Source organism: Euprymna scolopes, chromosome 7 (genome assembly GCF_053919585.1).
Source record: "Euprymna scolopes isolate OS-2025 chromosome 7, ASM5391958v1, whole genome shotgun sequence".
In the NCBI taxonomy this organism is placed as follows: Eukaryota; Metazoa; Mollusca; class Cephalopoda; order Sepiida; family Sepiolidae; genus Euprymna; species Euprymna scolopes.
Genome location: NC_136488.1, coordinates 2,074,381 through 2,097,949, shown reverse-complemented (window position 1 = coordinate 2,097,949; position 23,569 = coordinate 2,074,381). Strand labels below are relative to the sequence as shown.

At 32.7% G+C, this 23,569-nt stretch overlaps 1 protein-coding gene across 1 annotated transcript in view; it reads left to right on the top strand.

Annotated features, from left to right (window-relative positions):
- The first annotated feature begins 7,378 nt into the window (after positions 1-7,378).
- LOC145279590 (uncharacterized) overlaps positions 7,379-23,569 on the top strand; it is a 92,876-nt gene continuing 76,685 nt past the window's right edge. Inside the window, exons 1-2 of the mRNA XM_080130755.1 lie at positions 7,379-7,744; positions 19,029-20,775. Coding sequence (XP_079986881.1) covers positions 7,743-7,744; positions 19,029-20,775 — 1,749 coding nt within the window. The 5' untranslated portion in view covers positions 7,379-7,742. The remainder of the gene's footprint in view (positions 7,745-19,028; positions 20,776-23,569) is intronic.

Sequence of the window (23,569 nt, the reverse complement as noted above, 5' to 3'; positions counted from 1 at the left end):
AAACAAAAAATAAATCTGTATCAAAGGTAAATGTACTATTTTGTTTGTTAATCAATGGAATGAAACAAACTTGTGTCAAGACAAAATGTCTCCTTTTGGTTATGTTTATTCTGGAGAGCCTCAAATATAATTGATTGTAATATTTCAATATTTTTGTAAAAACATGATTCTTGTCCAGAATTTTCCCTATATTATAAAACGATTTTAATTTTATTTATTAACTAATGGCGGTGCCCGGGTGTTTGGAGGTGTGTGTGTAAGGAGGGGGTAAAGTAAAGAATAAGCGAAGTAATAACCCTGTTTAAATATTAAAAAAAAACGATGTTAAACTTCTTCAAAAAATCGGAAAAACCAAAATGAAAAAAAAACAGCGAACAAATGTAAAAGTTCTGTAAAAAAGAAATCGGAAAAACAAGAAGCAAAAATAAGGGAAATAAATGATGAATGTGTTCGGAAAAACAAAAACCAAAAAACACAGCGAAAAGCGAAAAAAAAAAAAAATGGCATAAATAACCCTTCGATTCAGTTAAGTCCATGGTGCGTTCCACCCAGAAAAAGGCATAGAACAAAAAGGAACGTGAAAATTCCATTCCAGTTTTTTAAGCAGCTACAAAACGGAATAAAGCAAAAAGAAAATGGCATAAATAATCCTTCGATTCGGTTAAGTCCATGCTGTGTTTCACCCAGTAGAAAGCATAGAACGGAAAGGAATGTTAAAATTCCATTCCAGTTTTTTTTAAGTAACTACGAAGTAAAGAAAACCCAAATCTGTGTTCCTTCATAACTGTCCCTTGTGAATGATCCTGGAAATGGTGTAAGTGGTGACAGGGGAAGGAGGAATTAATTAGAGAGAAAAGATTTTACTACTTCCATTGATTTTAACCAATTGTGGCAGTTAAGTCTCAGCAGCAAAAATATAGGAATCTAAGATTATCGAGGAAGTGGAGAGGTAATATACCCATAACACACCTCAGATATTGTGCTGCAGTTTGTGCATATTATATTTGCATAAAATGTCTTGATTTTTAATTCTATTAAGGTCAAAATCATAGGGGTAAAAATGAGTTCATTTTTATATATATATATATATATATATATATATATATATATATATATATTATTTTGTATTCCTGCACGTCACCAATTGAAAACGAATAAAGAAAAGTTATAAGCTTTTATACTTTTCGCATTCTTTTTTATACATTTCCATTCATATATATATATATATATATATATATATATATATATATATATATATATATATATATATATATATATATATATATAATAATATAGGGGAAAAAAAACATCAAAATTTATGAGCATCAGAAGAGTGACTGTCTCACCCATCATTTAAAGAAAAAAGAAACATGAAAAATGATTTTCTTTATAAAAATAAAACTACATGATCAATTTACGTGATTTTTGGGATATACTATTTTCGTTTTATCACTAACACATACATCATACATATTTCTTCGTTTTTGTTTTTTTAATATAGGGCAATTCTGGACAAGAACAAAAAAACAAACTTTTAAAAATGATTAATAATTTAAATTTTTTTTTATTGGTACAGCTTTTAGGCAGACAAAACTGATTAGGTTAGGGTTATGTTAGAGTTAGGTTAGGGTTAGTTTAGGACTAGGATTAGTTTAGGACTAGGGTTAGTTTAGGACTAGGGTTAGTTTAGGGTTAACATTTAAAAAATACTGATCGGTTTTTGTTTGGTTCAAAAAGTCTACAAAACATTTAAATGCAAAAAAAAATAATTTTCATAATTTGGTTAAGAAGTAATATTTTTGTTATATTCTGTAGTGAGTTTTGTGTGGTAATCTCTGTTATATAAAAGCCATTTTGTGTGTGTGTATGTGTGTGTGTGTGTGTGTGTGTGTGTGTGAGTTCCTTCCTCATAGGTTACGAAACAGCTAACAGACATTTGAAATAACAAGAATTTTTTTAGTAGACATTTGAAATAACAAGACAAATTTCACACAAATATAATTTATATGTCTGGCAGTGTTCTTAGATATGTTTTTAATAGGAATTCACCTTATAAGTATCAGAAATCGAAAAAATCCAATCTTAAAAATTGGTTTTCTCTCTTATAGATAAAAAAGAATAAATTTTATAGGGGAATATTTTACGTTACACCGGTAAGAAAGATAATAATATTTCAGCCAATGATTTCTTCTTAAAAAACGGATTTATTATAATCTGGTGATATAGCTTAGTAGTAGAGCATTCGACTTCAGATCGAATGATCCCCTGTTCAAACCCGGGTGTACCTCACCATTTTATTTTAATTTTTTCTTATTAATGAGTTCAATTTATGATAAAAGAAGAGATGCCATTTAAAATCTCTGCAAATCATTTCTTCGCTTGCATATATTAAAACTAAGCTTTAATCAGAAGTGACTTTTCTAGGGTATTCATCGTCAAGCCCAAATATCAGCTGACATGATATTGTAAACAAACATAGATGGAATTTGATGATATTATCATTATGATTATTATTTATTTATTTTTTCAATTAGTCCACTGGGCAAATTATTCCTCGTAATATTCAATAGAGGATTGATTCTGTAATAACACATATGCAATCTGCAAAAATTGACCGGGCAACACTGGGCTGTCAACTAGCTTATATATATGTATCTATAATATAAAGCTGAACGTCTGTGTGTGTGTGTGTGTGTGTGTGTGTGTGTGTGTGTGTGTGTGTGTGTGTGTGTGTGTGTGTGTGTGTGTGTCTGGTCACGAATAAGCTCCTATATGGTTGACTATTTTAAAAAACTGATTACATATAATGATAGAAGATGTATCGAGGATCAGGAATGGGTATGTTTGATCTGGCAGAACGGTGGTTCATTAAAATTGTGGTATCTGCATACGCGCCTGGTCCCCAAAGTATGGAAATAAACAATGATAAAAAAAAACGTTTACAAGGGTTTTTGATATAGATGTACATAAGAATACTTTGATAAGTATGTTTCAACTTAAATAGGGATGGTATAATAAAATTATGGGGTCTACATTCGCGCTTGTACTCCATGGAAATATGGCATAAACTTTAACAAAAACTTTTCATATCTATTTGCGTAAGTATACTTTGATAATTATGTTTCAGTTTGAAGAAACATGGTATAATAAAATTATTGGGTGTTCGTTCGCGCCTACCCTCCATAGAATGTAAATATGTTACAAAGTTTAACAAGGTTTTTTAAAAGGGGTGAGGGTCCACAATAACACCTTAACTTTAATCTTAATTCATATTGGCTTTTATTTATTTTTTTGTAGTTGAATCATATTGTGTCGAATAAATTCACCTCATAAATTCACGTTCCTATTAAAGTGAAAGCCAAAAAAAAAAAGGTCGGCACTTTAGACAATTCTCGACACAAATCTTGCATAACTCTGTTTTTTCCCTTCTCCACTTGCACGTGGCACTCTTTTGAAAATAGGTGAATAGATAAATAATAAAAGATAAGAACGTTACTTGTTATTGTGTCAAAAGAAGGAAAAATCCTGCTCACATGATTATGTGTCTTTTTAAAAACATTTACATAACCTTTTTATTTTTATTTATATATCTGTTTAAGCTTTTTTTAGTCAGTGTACTAGAAGGAATTCAGTTGATTACAACCCTTTCTGCGTGTTCTTTTCATTACAATAGTACAACCCTGAATCCGACGGCACAATACTACACCGTTCAATACTGAAAAACTGAAACAAAGCTGTTCTGCTTGAAAAGGGCGCCATTTTCTTCTTATTCATATTTATATCGATTCTTTGCTTTAAAAAACTAAAGTAATTAAGTGTTTACTTTTTTAATATCCCATTTTGCTGTTCTGGATTATTTTACTAAAGTAAGTAAAGCTTAATTATTTTTCAAAATAGTTTTTGTTTCTTTGTTTTTTGATATTTCGTCGATATTATTTAGTAAGCGTGTTTAGCAGAAAAGCCAACAAACGACTACCCGAAAAAAATAAATGTACAAGAAATAAATGTTACCATAGTCAATAAAAGTTCAGTTCATGTTTTTTTTTTTTTTGAAATAGTTTTTAATGCTCTTTACTTGAAATAATGTCAGTGAACCGAAATTAAAACGAAATTTAAGGCAATAATTACTTAAATGAATTTTTATATAAACTACACATGATATAATCGAATATTCCTCAAGCACAAAATAATGGAAAACATTAAAATATATTTATAAATATTCCTTACGTTGACAGAACTCTCTTAAATTGTTAACACAGAATGCTCAGGTGCCCTGCCTTCAAATTGAAAACAGGGCTCTTCATTTCAAAATCGCTGCCATTTTTATGTTTTTTTAAACGGGTTCTTGAATTAAAAAAAAAAATATTTTTTTTACAAACTACTTAAAAATACAAACCAATGAACTTTCCCACCATAAAAGTAACTTTTATTGACTATGGTAACATTTATTTCTTGTATATTTATATTATTATATATATAACATTTTCTCTTTGTAAGGAAACATCATTTTGTTAGTCACTCTTGGCTACGAATGGAAACAAAGTTGATATAAAAAATATATTTTCGCGAAAATTATCTTTAGTTTCATCATATTTTGCTTAGGTTAAAATTTTTGAGTATCAAAACCTATCTCTTTACGACCCCCTCCTTTTCATAACCTATTATATATACTTTCATCAATCACAGTCCATTTTCTGTAGGCTGTTTTTGAACCCAGTCAACGACGGGTACTTCTGCTAGTATATATATATATGGTCCTTGCTAATGAAGCCAGGGATGTCTTCTGTTGCCGGGTTCAAATCTATCGACTGGTGTTAATCATGACACCCTGCCCTGATGATTCCCAAAAGAATGAAACACTAGTGTCTGTAGGTAGATAATAATTATTATAGTAAATAGTTATGTCAGTCTCTTTATCGTTGAGAATTTTTAGTTGAATTAGTTGGTCAATTTAGCTCTTATGCGCAGATCATCATATAATGATTAGATCACTCTGACAGACGTTGAAAAGCATTTAAAAAATAAATGTTTGAATTTCAACAGCATTTCTCATGGTTAAAGGTAGCTGAACGGATTAGGTCCTTGCTAATGAAGCCAGACTATGCAAAACTATGAATTTGAATGATTTTTATTATTATTATTTATTACGAATAATTAAATTTTGTAAAAAAACAAAACAGTTTGTTTTCAAGAAAAAATAATCGGTACTCTTACAGAATTTGATTCGGATCCTTGTGATTTTCCGTCAATTATGGCTTGGGCTTGACTGGCAATCACTGGATTAAGCCGAGCATTATTCAAATGTTGAAACGCTAAATCAACATTTATTTTGTATAAACATGTACTTTTTAAAATTATTTTTTGGGTGATGAGGAGTATTTTTTCTATTTTTTTTTTTTTAACATTTGTTGACAAAAATAATTTGTAAATTTTCTTGAAAAAACTTTTTTTGTACCTTCACCTAACAATTTACGGTTTTCATAAAAATCATTCATCTTTTTTTTATATAAAAAAAAAAAAATCTCTATTTACAAAACAACAATAAAAAAAAAACATTTACTGCCAATTTTCTTAAAAAAAAAGTAAATTTTTATGAATAAAACCTGTACTTCCACCTAACAATTTCCGGTTAAAAAACATGCATCTTTTCTTGAAAAAAAATCCCAACTTTTCTTGATAAAAGATTGAAAAAAAAAAATAAATAAATAAATAAATAACAGCAATAATAATAATAATAATAATAATAATAGTAGTAGTAGTAGTAGTAGTAGTAGTAGTAGTAAATAAACAATACAAAATGTAACGTTTCTTGAGAAAAATAAATATATATTCGGTAAATTTACAGTAGGTTTTTGTTGTTTTATTTATTGTATTTCTATTTTTTCCGGTTTGTTATGGAAAATCTCGAGGATCTGAGTCAAATTTTGCAAGATTACCGACAAAAAAAAAAAAAAAAACTACACACTTTCCAATAATGACTGTTCAAAACTATTTAGAAATTATAATTATTTTCTCATATTACAAAAAAAAAAAGAAAAAAAAGTTCGTTCTGTTTCTTTTTCAAAGTCATACATTTCTTTATAATGACATCTTTCATTTATTTCAGAATTTTATTTTCTTAGAAGTTGTTAATTATAAAAATTGGTTTGAAAAAAAATTATTCATTTTGATGTAATGAAATTTTCATTCAATTCAGAAACAATACAAAAAAGAATTCGTGTTGTAATTTTTAGAAATTCATAAGATAAGATAATTAATCTTATAAAACCTAAAAAAAAAAAAGGTTTAAGTAAATAAATGTTCAGATAATATTTTATGTTATTGTAATAATCTTATTATTTTGTGTTTGCCTTTTTCCCCAAAATTAGGAGAAATTGTCTCCCCCTGTTCTGAGTGGAAGTCTTCAAGGATGAAAACAACAACAAAAAAATGTTCTCGAAAACTAAAAATGCAAATCTTTACTTTTTATATTTATTATTTCAACCTACAAACTAATGTTGTATTGATTAAAGTTTCATGAATTTTTCAGTTAAATATACAAACAAAAACAAGAAATTTAAAAACAGAATATTTCGCCGATTGATTTAAGATGTCGGTCAACCACTCTCTAATGTTGATCGTTTTAATACGAAACTTCCGGTGTAATTAACTTCATGGCGTTGCAGTTGCACGGGTAGAAAACACATGTTTTAGAACATGTTTATAATGTTGATTTAATTGTTTCTTCGTTTTATTATTAATTTAAATAAATATTGATTAAATGATGTAGATTTAATAAAGTTACGTATAGACGAGAAACACACAAGAATTAGAAATATATAATTCAGTAAAATTTAAAAATAATACAAATATTTATTCACGCTAGTTGATTTCTCAACCCCTCCGCTGACTCAGTGCGTTGTCTTTTCTCTCCAAGAAAACTTTTTTTTTTTTTTAAAGAAAGTTACAGAAATTATTAAAACATTTTATCATTAACAGTTTTTTCTCCTATTTATTATTTGTTGCCATAAATGTGTTCGATTGAAAAAGTTGGATAATTTGTTTAGGATTTCAGCGTCCCCATTTTTTTTTTTTTTTTTTTGCGAAAAGACGTAATTCTATCCGATTATTCGATTTATAGTTTTACATTAATTTAATAGCAATTATTATTTTTAAAGAAAGCGAACTTTGGAGATCCAAATCATTTAATGGATATAATTTACTATTAAAATCGTTTCAAAAAAAAACATTTGATCAATTTACGTGATTTTTTTTTTTTCAAATCTAACATTTTCGTTCCGTTACTAGTACGCGCACGATAAACTTCTTTTTCTGTATCGTTCTTTATTTTTAAAATTAAATTCAATTCTTGATAACGACCATTTTTTTTTAAATCAAAGTTTAAAATTGAATTCACCGTTTGGGAAAGGATCCTGTTTTTTATCTCCCATAACTGACTGCTAAACATAGCGAAACAAAACACTAAATCTCTTAAAAAGATAAAGAAAAGATATTGAATTAAACCTTAATAAGCTATTAATACATCTTAAACTGTAATTTGCAAATAACAAATCGAATAACCGTCTTTCGAAAGACGAAGAGAGGAAAAGTTGTAGTGCGTGCTGCCGACATGACAGCCAGCTGAGCCACGCCCCCTTTCTCCCTTCATTATGCAGAGATTCGCGTTGTACCACGTGACTGAAACGAACATGTCGACCATGTTGGACTGACCAGTTCCCCCCAAAATCCGTGGCGAACAAACCATGTACGTACGTTTTTACCGGTTTCTGTGCGATTTTATGCTCGCTTCTCCTCCAAAACTATACGTTCCCATGCAGATGAGTGTTAAACTAGCTTAAAATACGAGTATAACGCCTGCTTTTTGTTTGGGGTGAATACGTATTGGCCCAGGTAGGATTCGAACCGTCGTCAACCATTTCTCATCATGGCTGAACAAATAAAACAACCCCGGGTCGCTAAAAAAATGACTCCTTCTTATCAGAATCTTTTTTTTTTTTTCCGCATTCGTTTAGTTTCATTTAATTGTAATTACCTTATCTTAATTCTGCAGTTATCTTCGATTATTTAATGAGTTATGTTTTAGTGTTTTTTTTAGATGAGGATTGATTAGTTGCTCTGGTGGTCTACTATTTTCATCTTGTTGTTATCCGCAACGTTTCAGCCGATGTAGCTTCCAGCCTTCTTCCGATGCATATTTTCGAACATGGGAACCTTCAAATCGAACTTGGGAATCTTTACGTCAAACTCGTCCAGGTTCTCAACTTCGAAAATATTCACCTGAAGGAGTTTTATGCGAGTTATTATTATTATTATTATTCATTCATGTCCAACCAACACGACGGAGCACTCGTCTTTCTTTTCTTCGTTTTTCATTGATAAAAAAGTTTGTAGTATTTTTCCGCTTTTATTTAATTTTCTTTGTAGTTTTTACGAGAACAGATGTTGCCGTTCAATTGTACAATAGTGGCACCGGTGATTTTATTTATAAAGAAAACAAAACTAATACTTGATTCTGCTTATAAACTTTCAGTCTAATCGGCATTTTAAAGGTTTTAAAATCATTTTCGAACCAAATAACCTCGATTATTACATTATAAATATTTATAATATAAACAATTCGAAAGTGATTTTGATGCCATGATCGATTAAAACAATAATTTATGGACTTAATATTTGGCTCAATAGTTAATGTATTTTCAAAGAAAAACAAACCTAAAAATAAAAACCATTATTCTTCAATGAGTGAATAATCGATTAATTTGTAAACTATTTATTATAATAGCTATGTCTGTGAGTGTAATATTATTGATTTTTTTTTTTAAATTTCTGCCATTAAATCTATTTATTACCGGCTTGGGACCTCGATTGTACGCCAATTCCGTCAGGTCGCCGGTGTCTACTGTCTAGCAATAGCATATTCACCATGTTTTTTGTTTGTTTTCGTATAATTTATTTTTAATGATGAAATAAAATATAAACGTAGACAATTTACACACATAAATTTGGACGTTGACACACATTAATACTGATAAAAATTAAAAAAGAAAAAAGTATTGCATATTTTTAATGTTTACCGCTTGTTGAGGTAAATGTTAGTGATCACTTTTAAAGTACGGATGTACAATTGTGTAATAAAATTGATATTCCATATTTAGTTTTGAGAAATCGTTATATAGTTGCATACATTGAATACGAGTATTTGATAATCTATGGTATAGTTTTGGTCATTCTGTCTAGGGATGTAATTTAAAATAAAGCCTTATACCCAGATCAAAGAACTTTTTTTGACTAAAATTTTATGAGAAATGTGTGCCTATGCAGACCGTGCTATCTTAAAAAAAAATTCTATTTTCAAGTTTAATTCATTTTTTACGGTATTTTTTGCTTATTGAATTAGATGAAAGTAAAGAATAGTTAAACCACATTTCCCATGTTAAGAATGGGTTTCTAAAAAGTTATTTCAGCACGGTGTCTTCTCCGTATACATATAAAATTCGAGAAATGCAATAAATATTTAAAAAAAAAAAAAATGTAAAAGATATTTTTTAAATTCGCGGTGTATTCGTTCATCCATAAAAAGCAAAAACATTTTAATTTATTACTCTAAAAGATATAGAAGAAAAAAAAAGGGTGCTTCTACACTATTGGGACGAGATTTTGTAGTTGGTAAACAGTTTTCAAATAAAAAAGAAACAATGATTTCGGCTGATTTTTTTTTTTTTTGTCAATTCTAATAATTTACAATGGTAGCTTCCAAATTATGCAGTCGGAATTACCGAAATATTACTGAATTATTAAAAAAAAATTATTTTTAATAATTACTTTAATCGTGATAGGTGAAAAATTGCAGCCATCTTGTTTAAATCAAAACGGAAAATTACCTTATTTTTGAATTCTCCCGTGTCTTACGATCGTTTTCATCAATTCTTTTTTTTTTCTTTACTAAATAATTTTCTACCTTATCGATTTTCATAATTTTTGGATATTATCATCTTAAAAATACGAGAAATACGTAGATACCATTGTTTTCATATGAAATTCAGTTTTACAATTTACGAAATTTCGTCCCAATAGTGGAGAAGCGCCAAAAATGTTTTAATGTAATATGGGATTATATGGTTACCAAATGTCTTTATTCATTGCCGGACAACGCCAGGAGTGTTAATTTGTAAAAATAAACAAAAATAAATAAATGAAAGGTCAGTGGTTGGTGAAGATCAGGCGACTGGAAGTCCGCAGCAAACGGTGTCAGGTAGAAATGTGCGCATTGATATAAAAATGTTCCGCTACTAAACTAGACTTCCTGTTTTAGTTACAAATAATCAAATTGGCGTAAAAACAATCGTAAAAGTTTTGTAAATATTTTATTTAAAAAATATCTTTTACAAAAACAATGTTTTTGTTTACTTTTTGCATAAAATATTTTTTTTTTCACCGTTTTAAATTTGTTAAAATATTATGAATTATGTATGTATTTTTTTTTTTTTTTAGAAAAATAGAATAAAATGTCTTGTTGTATTAAAATATATTATTGGGGAGGGAGAGTTTTTTTAATGACCTAATCCATGTTAAGATCGGCTTTCGGAATAAACACCCCAACCTCGAAAGCCGTGGGAATGTTTATACTACGCTTGGTTAAGTCGACTTCTAACAAACAGTAGATGCGGAGCGCCGAGCGGTGCATTTTTGTACAAATGCGAATTTTTCATCTGACACCGTTTACTACGAACTTCGAGTCGCCTGTTTCGAATTCACCGAGTATTTTCTTCAGGTGTGAAATTTAAGCTGTATTGGAAAGGGTGTTACTGTTCACTGAATATTGCACTTAAATGCTTCCATACTTTTCATTGTTGAAAATCTATAATTATCTCCCTTTTTAAAGAAGGATTTTTTTTCGCATCGATAAAAATTTTTTGTTTAAAATTTAATAAAGTTTTTGTTTTTATTTAGAATTCAACCTGGCAGACCTGTACGAGAGTGTCTACCCCCTAAAATGTGTGTTTTTCACTCTTTTTTTTTTTTTTTTTTAAAGATTTTGGGTTTGTATTACTGTACACATAGATTCGAAAAAGTTGTCAAAAAACAAATATATAACAAATAAATATTATCAAAGGCAAGATAAGTTACTTTTCTACCAAACTGGATACATTTTTTTGTTTTTATTCAATGTAACATGTTTATTCAGCTCGAAAAACATGCAGTGTTTACCGATGTATTGGAAAATTCAAAATGGCGCCCGACACTCTCTTTAACATGGTAAGTTTTGGAAAAGGTGTTATAAATAATAAACTAGACAAAATACTATTAAAAAAAAACACCGAATATATGTCAAGTTATGTCACGGTAACATATAATGAGCGAATTTCTAACAGTATTTTGTCTAATTTATTATTTATAACATCTTTTCCTGAACTTACCGTATTAAAGAGAGTGTCGGGCGCCATTTTGAATTTTCCAATACATCGGTAAACACTGTATGTTTTTCGAGCTGAATAAATATGTTACATTGAATAAAAACACGAAAAATATATCCAGTTTGGTAGAAAAGTAACTTATCTTACCTTTGATAACATTTATTTGTTATATATTTGTTTTTTGACAACTTTTTCGAATCTATGTGTACAGTAATACAAACCCCACAGGGATCACTACTTATCAAGGCCCGGAAGCCACTCAGGGATAAGGGTTATTTATTTGTTATATATTTGTTTTTTGACAGCTTTTTCGAATCTATGTGTACAGTAATACAAACCCAAGATTTTTTTTCTTCCGACTATTATCGTAGAAAAATATAGCAGAAAAAATTTTGAAAAAAAAAAAAAAAAAAAAATTAATGAATTTTAAGAAGGGGGTTAACTTTCTCGTTATAACGTTCTAATCATGTGACATGTCGATAAAGAAATGGACAGTAAGTCGGGTAGCAATGAAGGAGAACGTTATAACGAGAAAGTGAACCCCTTCTTTAAATTCATTAATTTAAAAAAAAATTTTTTTCAAAATTTTTTCTGCTATTATGATATTTAAGTCTGTAATTTATGATAATCGTTGGAAAAAAGTTATAAAAAAAAGAAAAAAAAAAAAGGTGAAAACACGCATTTTAGGAGGTAGGTACTCTCATACAGGTCCGCCTTCAACCTAATTAAAAAAAACAAAAATACGGAAAAGTATTTATGTATGTATCCATTACAGAACGAAAATATATGAAAAAAATCGCACAAATTGATCAAGTAATTTTATTTTTATAGAGAAAATCTTTGTTAAACGATGTAAAGTGAATAATGTGAAATAGGTAGCATTACAGGGCTGAACTCACAAGTTTGAATTATGGACTTGTCAGCCCTTTCAAAATAGCTATGCGACAGTCTCTCTTTGCTTATGTATAAAGCTTGATTTTCTTAGTTAAAAAAAATCTACTTGATCAATTTATGTACTTTTTTGAATATGACATTTTCGTTCCGTTACATTATAAAAATTATTTTTGTATTTTAATTAGGATGAATTCTGGACTTGCACCGAATACTCAATCATTATTTAAAAAAAAATTAAACAATGTTAATTGCTCTGTTTTTCCTCAATATGATATTTCAGAGAAATAAATTTTGGGTATTTTTTTGAATTTTTGACATTTTAGCGATTAGAAAAGTAACATATCTTGCCTTTTGGTAACATTTATTTTGTGAAGAATTAATTTCACAGAGGTAAGACTTTTGAAGACACAAAATTTGCAAAGCTAAAACTCCTACCTTGGAGGATCTCTCGATTCAATCACTGTTACGGAAATGATGCGTCGTGACATACTTTATGATGTTCTGTCCATTGCTTGCAAAGATGACTGTGATCATGTAATTGTTCTGTGGGTTCGAAGATGGCTTGTTAGACCAATTCGAGCTCTGAAGTATTTCCACATGTTGGGCACCTGTGGGATAATTCTGTATCAGAGATGTTGACTGCTCTGTCTTTTCTAATATCATGTTTTCTCTTGTGTTTTTCATTGTGTGCGGATTCAGCAATTGTGAGTTGTGGCATACCAGTTGGTATGAGTTGGAATACAAACTGAACTGCTTGAGGGAGATCTTCAGATTGCCTTTGAACCGTTTCCACTGTTATCCTGTGGTTATTTTTCCTTTAGACAGTTCACCGTAAAGGAGCTGTTTTGGGAGCCTTTAATCAAACATGTAGGGCATATATGAACGAACCTGGCACTGCTGTAACATGATGTGCACTAACAGAAGAATTGACTAGACTAGAACGTCTTTGTCTGCTATCTTGTCTTGTCACTTGATTTTTAACAATCTATGGAAATGGTTCAGTTTCTTTGCATGTCGGGCATGTGCAGTCCAAATTTCACAATCGTACATGAGAATGGTAAGAATCACATCTCAGTATACTTGCTGTTTAGTCTGCAGTCGAATTCGTCTATGCTCTCACACAATGGTTCTGAGATCTCCAAAGGCAGCACTAGCTTTGGCTATCCTGCAATCAACTTCATAGTCTATATCTACTGCCCTTGACAAAATACTGCCCAAGTAAGTGAACCACAGCTTTTAGGTTTGTTTCATGAATTTAGATCTGAGACTCAAACCTTTTTCCAGGAACAGGCTGGTAAATTACTTTGGTCTTCTTTAGATTAGTAGTCAGACCAAAATTGTTGCATGTCTTAGAAAAATAGTCAACAATATATTGTATATTTTATTTATTTGTGAACTATTATCCTCATCTTTTATAGTTGTTGTTTAACGACATTTCCGCCAACTATTCCTCTGGTATTTCTATTCCTCTTTGTTAACCGCAATGGAATAAGAATGCTGAATCTTCAACTGTATCTTCAGTAATTACTGCCTTCCATAGTTGTTGTCATCTCACTACGGTTTGGCTAATTAATCCTCTGGCTGGCTTTGGGTAGGATTGAAACCGCTATCTTCAGACAATGCTCACCTAGAACTGTAGATTCAATGTTTCTATCCACTGTGCCACGGGTCCCGAAGGGTCATCACGGTTGGATATTTGGGTTTTATAAATGCAAATTTTTTATCTGTTCTTCCATTGTAGAGTCCGTACTGAATGCAAATAAATAAATGCAAATAAATAAAATATACAAATTACTCATATTAAAAAGAATTCCAATGATTAAAAAAATATATTGCATGTTTAGCTCTGTGTTGGCTTGAGGACACAGTCATAAGTAAACAAAAGGTATAATGGTTGTTTTAATCCTGGTGGCATACTTCGTAGTTTGTTAGAGGTCTTCCAAGTAATCTTCCTTGAGTGAGGAAATTTCAAGAATTTAGTCGAATAATGATTATACATATTGCCACAATGTTGAAATGTTCAATATAGTTCATGGTAGAAATTAAGCTGAATCAGTACTTCTTTAGATTCCCCAACTGAAGATTGATTTAAGCTCCCCACAAAGGGGATTCAACAATAAAAGCATGCGTTTCCATGAATGATATCAGTGGGGAAAAGTCGGGAAATTTCCCTTTGATTAGAAACATAACATAAAACTAGAAACTGATTTGTCGTCTTTTAAAAAATTGAAACAAAGCATCATGCGTGTGAAAAAAAAAAGTTTCCATTCAAAGGAAACTCTCAACAGACAACACTAGAAGTGCTTCAGCAGGCGAATTTGAACACACTCATCATAAAGAAGCAAAAAAAAGTAACAAGTATTCATTACTTTCTTTTGTTTGCAAGATGTCTTTCTATCTGTCAATTCTAGAAATTGGATTTGAACCTCCTTAAAAAATTTCTTTTAATGTTTTAACTAAGTAATGCTACAAGAACAAAGAATACATGTTTTATAGAAAAAATGTTAAACTTTTCAATCAAGAATAAGTGTTTTATATTTTAACTCAAGGTTATATAAGAATCAAAGAATTAATTATTATTTTTTAGTCTCAAGATATATCTTTCTTTTACCCTTAATGAGACTAAATTGTTTACATGTGCTTTACATATTAACATCAACTGGAGAAGAGCCTTTAGCCTTACAATCCAATCTCCACAAATCTCTTCTTCAGAGACTCCTACGCAGCCAAGCTGGTACCATCTGTTGCATTCATCACGACATATTGGAAGAACTGTCATTTTTAACAGAACAAATATGATAGAAATAAGGTCCCCCCCCTTCTTCAAATTCAGTCTCTGTATGATCTGCAGAAGAAACTTCCCTAATTTCTAATGGATATAAATGCTTTAGGGAATGGATTTGTTTACAAGCATCCCTTAATATACAACTCGAACAAACTTGTCTATCTTTCTCACGAATGAGACAAAGAACTTTACCAAAAATCTAGAATGACCTGGTCTGGTTTGGCGACTTAACCAAAACAATATCACCAATTGATATTTTCTCAGTACAATAACTTATACTCCTTACTTTTTCTTTCAAGGAAAGGAAATAATCATGTTGCCAAACTTTGCAGAATTTCTCCATAAAGTTCTATCTTAATTGAAGAGAGTCCAACAATCCGATTCTACTTGGAGAACCAGGACAGAAGAAATTGAAACTGATGTTTTGTTGAACTTGATTTTTTGCTTACTCTAAAAAATGGAACTGTTTTGTTAGTTTTTGTTAATGTTGAACGCCTTAAACTTTAGCAGAACGTAATATTTAACTTTTTTCTTCCAAAATTTGATGAAAAAAGAAAAGGGTTTATTTATTTATATTTTTTTATTCGGTGTGGTAAGAAAATAAGTGATAGTGTATGTTGAGATAACTTCAGTTGCCGATTTTTCCTTTCTAAAAAAAATAAGTTTGTTCTTCCAACATTTGCTTCCTGGTTAAACAAAATGCCTGTTGACTTCATTTCCTTCCTTTTCCTCTCTTTCACTTCTCACACCGTTTTTATCCCTACTCCCCGAATCATGTGATTTGGGTTTGGTATAAAAGCTCAGTGAATCTTCATGGCGCGTCTCTTTCAGATCCCACTTGAAGGTAAGTTATCGTTGTCATTTTTACGTACAGCCACACGAAGCACAAATACGTGGGCGCTTGTTTCTTTGATGACTATCACAGTGTTAATGCTGTTAATGCATGAAAAATGGAAATATTGTTAATTTATTGGAATCCTTTGATACGAGTAATTTGTTTAGTTGCAGATTGTTACCTCATCTTCATAGTTGTTGTCGTCATCTCACCACGTTTTGGCCAACTAATCCTCTTGTCTGGTTTGCGTAGGATTGAAACTGCTATCTTCAGGCAATACTGACCTGAAACTGTAAAGACTCAATGCCTCTATCCACTACAACAACAGACAAGAGGATTAGTTCGCCAGAACATGGCGAGATGACAACAACAATTATGGAGGGCAGTAATTACCGAGAATACAGTTAAGAGGCTCTGCATTCCTATCCCGCAGCAGTTAATCACCTGAAGAAGGGCAGAGAATTAGTTGGCCGAAACGTGGTGAGACAACAACAACTATGAAGATGAGGATAACAGTTCACAAATAAATAAATATTGTTTGTTATTGTGAAAAGTTGCAAAGAAATATAAAAAAAACATACATTGTGGCTTGATAAAGAAATTTCATGTTCAAAAATAGCATATTGTGTTTACAAGAAGAGTTTAAGGCTGGAACATTTTTTGCACATAATTAACATTTTTTGTACATAATTAACATTTTTTGCACATAATTAACATTTTTTGCATATAATTAACATTTTTTGTACATAATTAACATTTTTTGTACATAATTAACATTTTTTGTACATAATTAACATTTTTTGCACATAATTAACATTTTTTGCATATAATTAACATTTTTTGCACATAATTAACATTTTTTGTACATAATTAACATTTTTTGCACATAATTAACATTTTTTGCATATAATTAACATTTTTTGTACATAATTAACATTTTTTGTACATAATTAAAATTGGACGAAACATTGGAAATAAGAAAGGAAGAAATTAGAAAATGAAGAAGGCACCATTGATAATAACAGAATCAACAGTGTGAGTGTTTTCATCAATCTAAACTGTAATTTCTACTATTATATAAAAGGAACTTTGTGCGTGAGTTTGTTCCCTATGAACTCCTAAACAGCTGGGCTCATTTTTATAAAATTTCGCACAAATGTAGTTTTATGTGCCTAGCAGTGTTCTTAAATAAGTTTTGTATTGGACTGTCTTCAATAAGTATCCATAATTAATAATCAAAATAATCTGATGAAAGAAGGAACAGGGGATTTTGACTAAAGGTAACACCTTATACAACCTAACAAGTGCATTTGAGAAGTTTTATTACCACACAAGCAGAAAGGCCTGGCACAACTGAACCATGATATTTGGCATTTGCATTTTAAACTTTAATTCAAGCCATTATACATAAAATATAATTTTATAAAATCAATGGTAGGTTCTCTACAGTGCAATGTGAACTAAATTACTGCAGGGCAGCATGTGAAGCTTCCTCCTGGTGCAACACAGTGAGTCCCCAACTAGAGCAGGCAATTAATCGATTTGTTTGAAAAATGGTTGATTTCACCAATTTCGATGACAATAAAATATTGGAAGATGAAGCATTTGTTGATCCTCATATAATCCCGGGCAACATTGGGTCTTCCTGCTAGTTTGTGAATAAGAATAGGTCTAATCTTTCTATTTATCCATAGTGACGATCCGTGTAATCTGTATGTAATTTAATATTTGCAGAATCAGTGGAAACATTCTTGACAAATGTTGAGAATGAATAAAAAATGGTTATTTATATTTACTATATCGTGTTTTATGGTTGTTTAATTCTTTCTTACTGCGAGAACTTAAGATACCTGGATTGGAAAATGAAATTGAGAAGTTAGTGCCTCCGAGGAGGGGCACTCTGACCTGCAAAAAGTGTCTGGGTAGCCCCGTCAACATTCCCCAGTGAGGACGCTTCAGATGATTAGCAATAAACTAATCCCTTCTCAAAGAGAGAAGACAAAGCGTAGAACTGCACAGAACTAAGCTCCAAAAGCAAAAGCAACAAGGATCCGATCATCACAGGAATGGTCTATGGAGGCCTAGGAGTCGTCGATTAATCATGAAAGAAGGCTGAACAATAACGGTGTCTGATTAGTATATCGCCTATTGAAAAACTATGGTGATGTCTTTGAATTATGGGAGAGTAGATAACTATGAGAGTGACAAAGCTTGCTATTCAATCTACTGGAAAACTGGAAGTTTAAAAGCAATAAATATTATTTCATTATTACTAATAGCAGCAGAAGATTTTCATTTTAAACAAAATCAAATAAAAAAATAATTACAAGAATCGTTTTTGGCATTGGAAAATAGGCACAAATTTTTCTGATTTCAATACCCCTAAAAGTCCCGATTTTTCTGAATCCTAATTCCAATTAATCATCTCAACACTAATATATATATATATATATATATACATACATACAAAGTAATAGAAAGTCCATTGTAAGCACTATTGATTTGGAATACAAAATTTAAAATTGTAACAGTTTAAAGCCACACAAGTGCAGAATTGCTTTTGATAAATAAACATTTATTTATTAAAATTAACTTTGATATTTCGATTCATAACAGAATCTTCATCAGGATAATGTTTTTTTTTTACGTGCCTAGGTGATGGTAAGGCTTGGTATGTCTTCCTTCAAATGGTGGTGAAGTATAAGGTTTAATATAAATGTCCGATGCAGTAAAAGGCACCGATCGATTGCGTATGTGTTAAGTTCACTGTTGATATGGAATATAAAAGTAAAAAAATTAACAAGTGCAGAATTTCTTCATATATTAAACGTTATACTTCACCAACATCTGAAGGAAGATGTGGCAAGCCTCACCATCGCCATGGCACGTAAAAAAAAAATACCCAGTATTTTCCTATTGAAGATTTTATGAATCGAAATATCAAATTTAATTTTAATAAATATTTTTATTTATTAAAAGAGAGTTTGCACCTGTTTGGCTTTAAACTGTAAAATTTTTGCTCAACGAAGAAATTGCAATAATATTAAAATACTATTTATTCCTCTTCATCTAATTGTGCTGTTTGCTTATTTTTCTCTAGGAGTGGGACTGGTCGATCTCGCCGTAAGGTTCCTGGAGTGAGCCCTTATGCTAGCCGACACCCAGAAGGTTATTCCATAAATTATGAAGAAGTTGAATCTCTTGAGGATGAGGACTGTGATGTGTCTCCCAAAAAGACGAAAGCTCGAAGTCGGAAGAAAAAGTCCCGCGGAAGAGTTGCTAACCCAAACAATCTGATTGATGGTGATGCAGATAACAGCATCCACAAAGATGCTGGTGGCGCTAATACCTCATCAGATGAAGGAGAAACGCCTCGCAATTTGCGGATGCAGCTTCTACAGTCTCGAATGACAGCAGGTTCAAAACAGAAGGAACCCAAAAAGGCAAACCACCGTGCAAGGAAATGTGTTGATAATGTAAAAAGTCGTACAAAAGGCAAGAAGTTAAAACGAAAAGACGAATACGACTTTTGCCATGAAGATGGAGATAGTCTAGACTCTGATGCGGCGTCAGAAAATAACCAAAACCGCCATTTTAACAACGATCAAACAAATTCCAAGACTAGTCCCATTACTTTGAAACTGTCCAAACTTGATTCCAAAAAATGGTCACGCAAAACTGACTCCAAGAGCTCATTTTCCAAAAGGAAAAATAAGAGCGGACAGCCGGTTTCTGATGTTGATGAGTCTGAGGTGGTTTCAATGTCTTCAGAAAAGCGTTGGACGACGGAAAACCCTGGCCAATCTTTTGGGAGCCCATCATGTAAATCCGACGTTTCGTCTGATGATACAATCGAAAACAACCCTGTGCCTAATGTAGAATTGGCGCCACGAGATTCTAGCAGATTCTCCGATGAAGATTATAGCAGATTCTCCGATGAAGAAGACACCAAAAGTTGTGATAAGCCTGTCCATAGTAGGAAGGTGAAAGGTAAGTATGATTCGGACCAAAAGTGGGAAGTTCAGCCCTCTGATGGAGCAGCTGTAAAACTCACCTGTAAAAAGACTGACACAAGTGGCACGTCTGTTGACAAAGAAAGCCCCTCTGTATATAATCCCTCCAAATCTCTTGGCACAAGTGGTACCGATCCGAAAAACTATGATGCTGCCTCAAGTGGAGAAAGCACGGAAATTGAGGAGTACAATGATATTAGGGTTATCCGTGCGGACAGCAGCCCTCTACATCAACCGACACCCGCTGTTAAAAATGAAGAGGAATTCTTCCAAGGCGGTAATCGGAAAACTGATAAGGGTGGAGATTTAGAAACTGGGGGAGTTCCGAAGAGCTCCTCAACTCCAAATGTTGAAAAATTGGCTCGTCGAGGTGGAGATGACCGACCAGCCTCTCAGAGAATTAGTGCCACTGTGGAACTGTCATCTCGAAAGACTGAAGAGTCGAACCAATCTCCGTCTTCCTCTGTGCAGAAACGTAAACCCGGTCGACCAAGGAAGCTACAACAAATCATACACTCTTCAACCCCCGATAATGATAATGAGGGTGATGGTGATGCTGGGGAATTCAGCATCCCAGCTCCAAAAGATGTGGCTGACGTGGATGGAGCCTTATCAAAGAGATCCCGGAAGAAGCCGTCAATGTTTCACAATTATGAAGTGGCCACACCCCGTCGTAAGCAAAAATCCCCACGCAGGATTATCTTACCTGTTGAACAAAGCAGCATGTATGATGCAGAGATGGATGCAAATTACGATGAGACTGAGGTGTCACCCCATGTGGACAATGGCAGGGATGCTACTTTGGAAAAGACGCAGAAGAAGAAACAAGAAGAGGTACGTAATTGTGTTTTTAATTCTATCAAGATTACACCAAAAGAAGGACACAATTATCGATTCTGAAAAAAAAAATTGAATAAGTCAAGCTTATTACTTTTCTGTTGCAATTTTTGAAACAAGTTTTTTTGGAGGGGAGGGAACAAGGGTGTAACCAATATTATAGGATTTTTCTGGTGATTATATTTTGATCGAGTTAAATTCAAGATTTCCTTTCAGAATATTCAAAAAGCTGTGACACTCAACTTCAAACGAATGTTTAGAAATACTTATAAATACAACTCACAGTTCTACAAAACTTTTAGAAATTTTTTAATTTAAAAATTTTTTTTATTGCAATTTCACCCCAAACAATGCACATTGCCACTTTGCAGTAGGGGGCTACTATCAGGGACATAAGCTACAGGGGTACTATGTGGGGAGTTGGGCAGCAAGATGTCGGTTCACGTTACACTTGAACTTCTGCATGTCAGTACAGTTGGGGAAGCAGGAACTTGGAAGGGAATTCCAAAGTCCAGTGGTTCTGGGGAAGAAGCTACTGGAGTAGAAGGCTCTCTTACATCTAGGGATCTCAACTGTGAAGAGGTGGGATTTTGCTGCTTGCCGGGTTTGTCGGGGATACTTACGTCGAGGGGGCACAAGTGCTTGCAGTTCGTCAGAGCATTCACCGTTAAAATATTTGTAGAACAGGCAGAGGGATGCTACATTACATTGATGGGACAGAGGCTGAAGCTTAGATGATAGTTCAGGACCTATCAGATTGGCGACTCTCTTTTGAACCTTGTCTAGGAGTGAGAGACTAGTGGCAGATGCACCAGCCCAAATATGACAACAATACTCCATACATGGGCGAATGGTGGCCTTATAGAGGTATAGGATACTTTCGGGCGTTAGTAGCTTTCTAGCACGGTAGAGAGAACCTACCTTTTTCGCAGCGTTTCTGGCAATGCTCTCAATGTAATTTTTCCAACTCATGTTTCCTGTAAATGTTAGGCCAAGGAGTTTAAAGGATATGCTTTCAGATAAAGGGTCTGGCCATTGCTATTGGTGGTACAGAAGGTTTCTTGTAATTATTGAAGGAAACAAGTTTAGTCTTAGCAGCATTGAATGTGACCATCCATTTTTGTCCCCATTCCACTACAGATCGGAGGTCATCCTCTAGTGTTTTTGCCATTTCTCTAGATATGTGTTCATTTGTTTTCCTGTCGTGCCGGTTATAGAGAGTGGTGTCATCAGCATATATATCTCACAGACAATTTTGTCAGGGAGGTCATTTATGAATATTCGAAATAATAGAGGTCCAAGGATAGACCCCTGAGGCACTCCCGCATTTATATAATATTGTTTGGATGTACGACCATCGATGACAATCTGGATTTTTCTCTTATCTAAGAAGGATTTAATTATGTTAAAGATTCTTCCAGTGATACCATATGATCTGATTTTCCTGAGAAGACCTTCGTGCCATACCCTGTCAAAAGCCTTAGATATTTTTAGAGCTACCGCTCAACTCTCTCCTACTTTGTCAAGTGAATGGTATATACGCTCAGAGATTACAGTTCGGATGTCTGCCGTGGAACAGGCTTGCCTAAATCTGTATTGTTGGTCGATCAGAAGTTTAGCATCTGTAAGGTGATGGACTAGAGCTTGGTTAGTAATGGGCTCAAATATTTTGGTGAAAAGTGGAAGGAGGCTAATGGGGCGATAATTTACTGGGTCAATTCTTTCACCAGAATTCTTGAAAACTGGTACTACAGAAGCAGTTTTCCAGCAGGCAGGAAAGCAAGATTCCTTAAGGCATTTGTTGTAAAGTTTGGAGAGAACTGACGCTACTTCGGTGGAGCACTTTTTTAATAGCACAACCGGGATGAGATCAGGTCTACATGCTTTTGAAATGTCAAGATTTTTTATGATGGCATGCACATGAGATGGGGTAATTTCCAGATCGTCTAGTGTGGCGTCTGTCCGCAAAGGAAAGTCAGAGAGGGGGTGGTTTGCAGGGTCCAGTGTGAAGTTGGAGGCGAACTGACTGGCAAGCATGTTAGCCTTCTCAGTTGCTGAGCAAACAACCTCATGATTGTTGGATAGTGGGGGAATTGTTGATTGCCCATTATTTACTACATTGTTGTAGATTTTTCAAAAGTCACGGGTTCCTAATTTCTGTGCTTCGATGCGTTTTTTGGTGGTTTCAGTAAATTCTCTCTTAGCTGTCGCTATTTCTTACAGTTATTTCTGGCTTCTATATACTTCTGTCTGTTTGAACTGGACTTATGTCGGTTAAATCTGTGATACGCATGCTGCCTTTGTGCGATGGCAGCTGCACAAGTAGAAGTAAACCATTGGGGAGAGTGGGGCTTGCTATAAAACTTCCACATGGGAACATGTGCTTCAATTGCTGTTTTGAACCACTCAGTGGTCTCATGTGCGCACTGTTCAGCAGGAAGTGAGAAGATATTTCGCCATGGGACGTCTCTGATGAGATCCCTGATGGCTTCCCAGTTAGCTTTTTTATAATATCTCGTTTTGAGCAATGGCTCTTCCATTTTGGCTCTAGAGTTTAGTGCGATTTCAACTATTATTACTGCATGATCAGCATTTCCAAGTGGGCTGTGGGCATTCGTAACGCAATCATCGGGGACTGTGGTCAGAAACAGATTTAACAGTGATGCGTGTTGTTCTTGCTGGTCAGGGAAAAGGGAAATACTTATAAAAACAACTCACAATTCTACAAAATGTTTAGAAATCTTTATAAATACAACTCACAGTTCTACAAAATGTTTAGAAATACTTATAA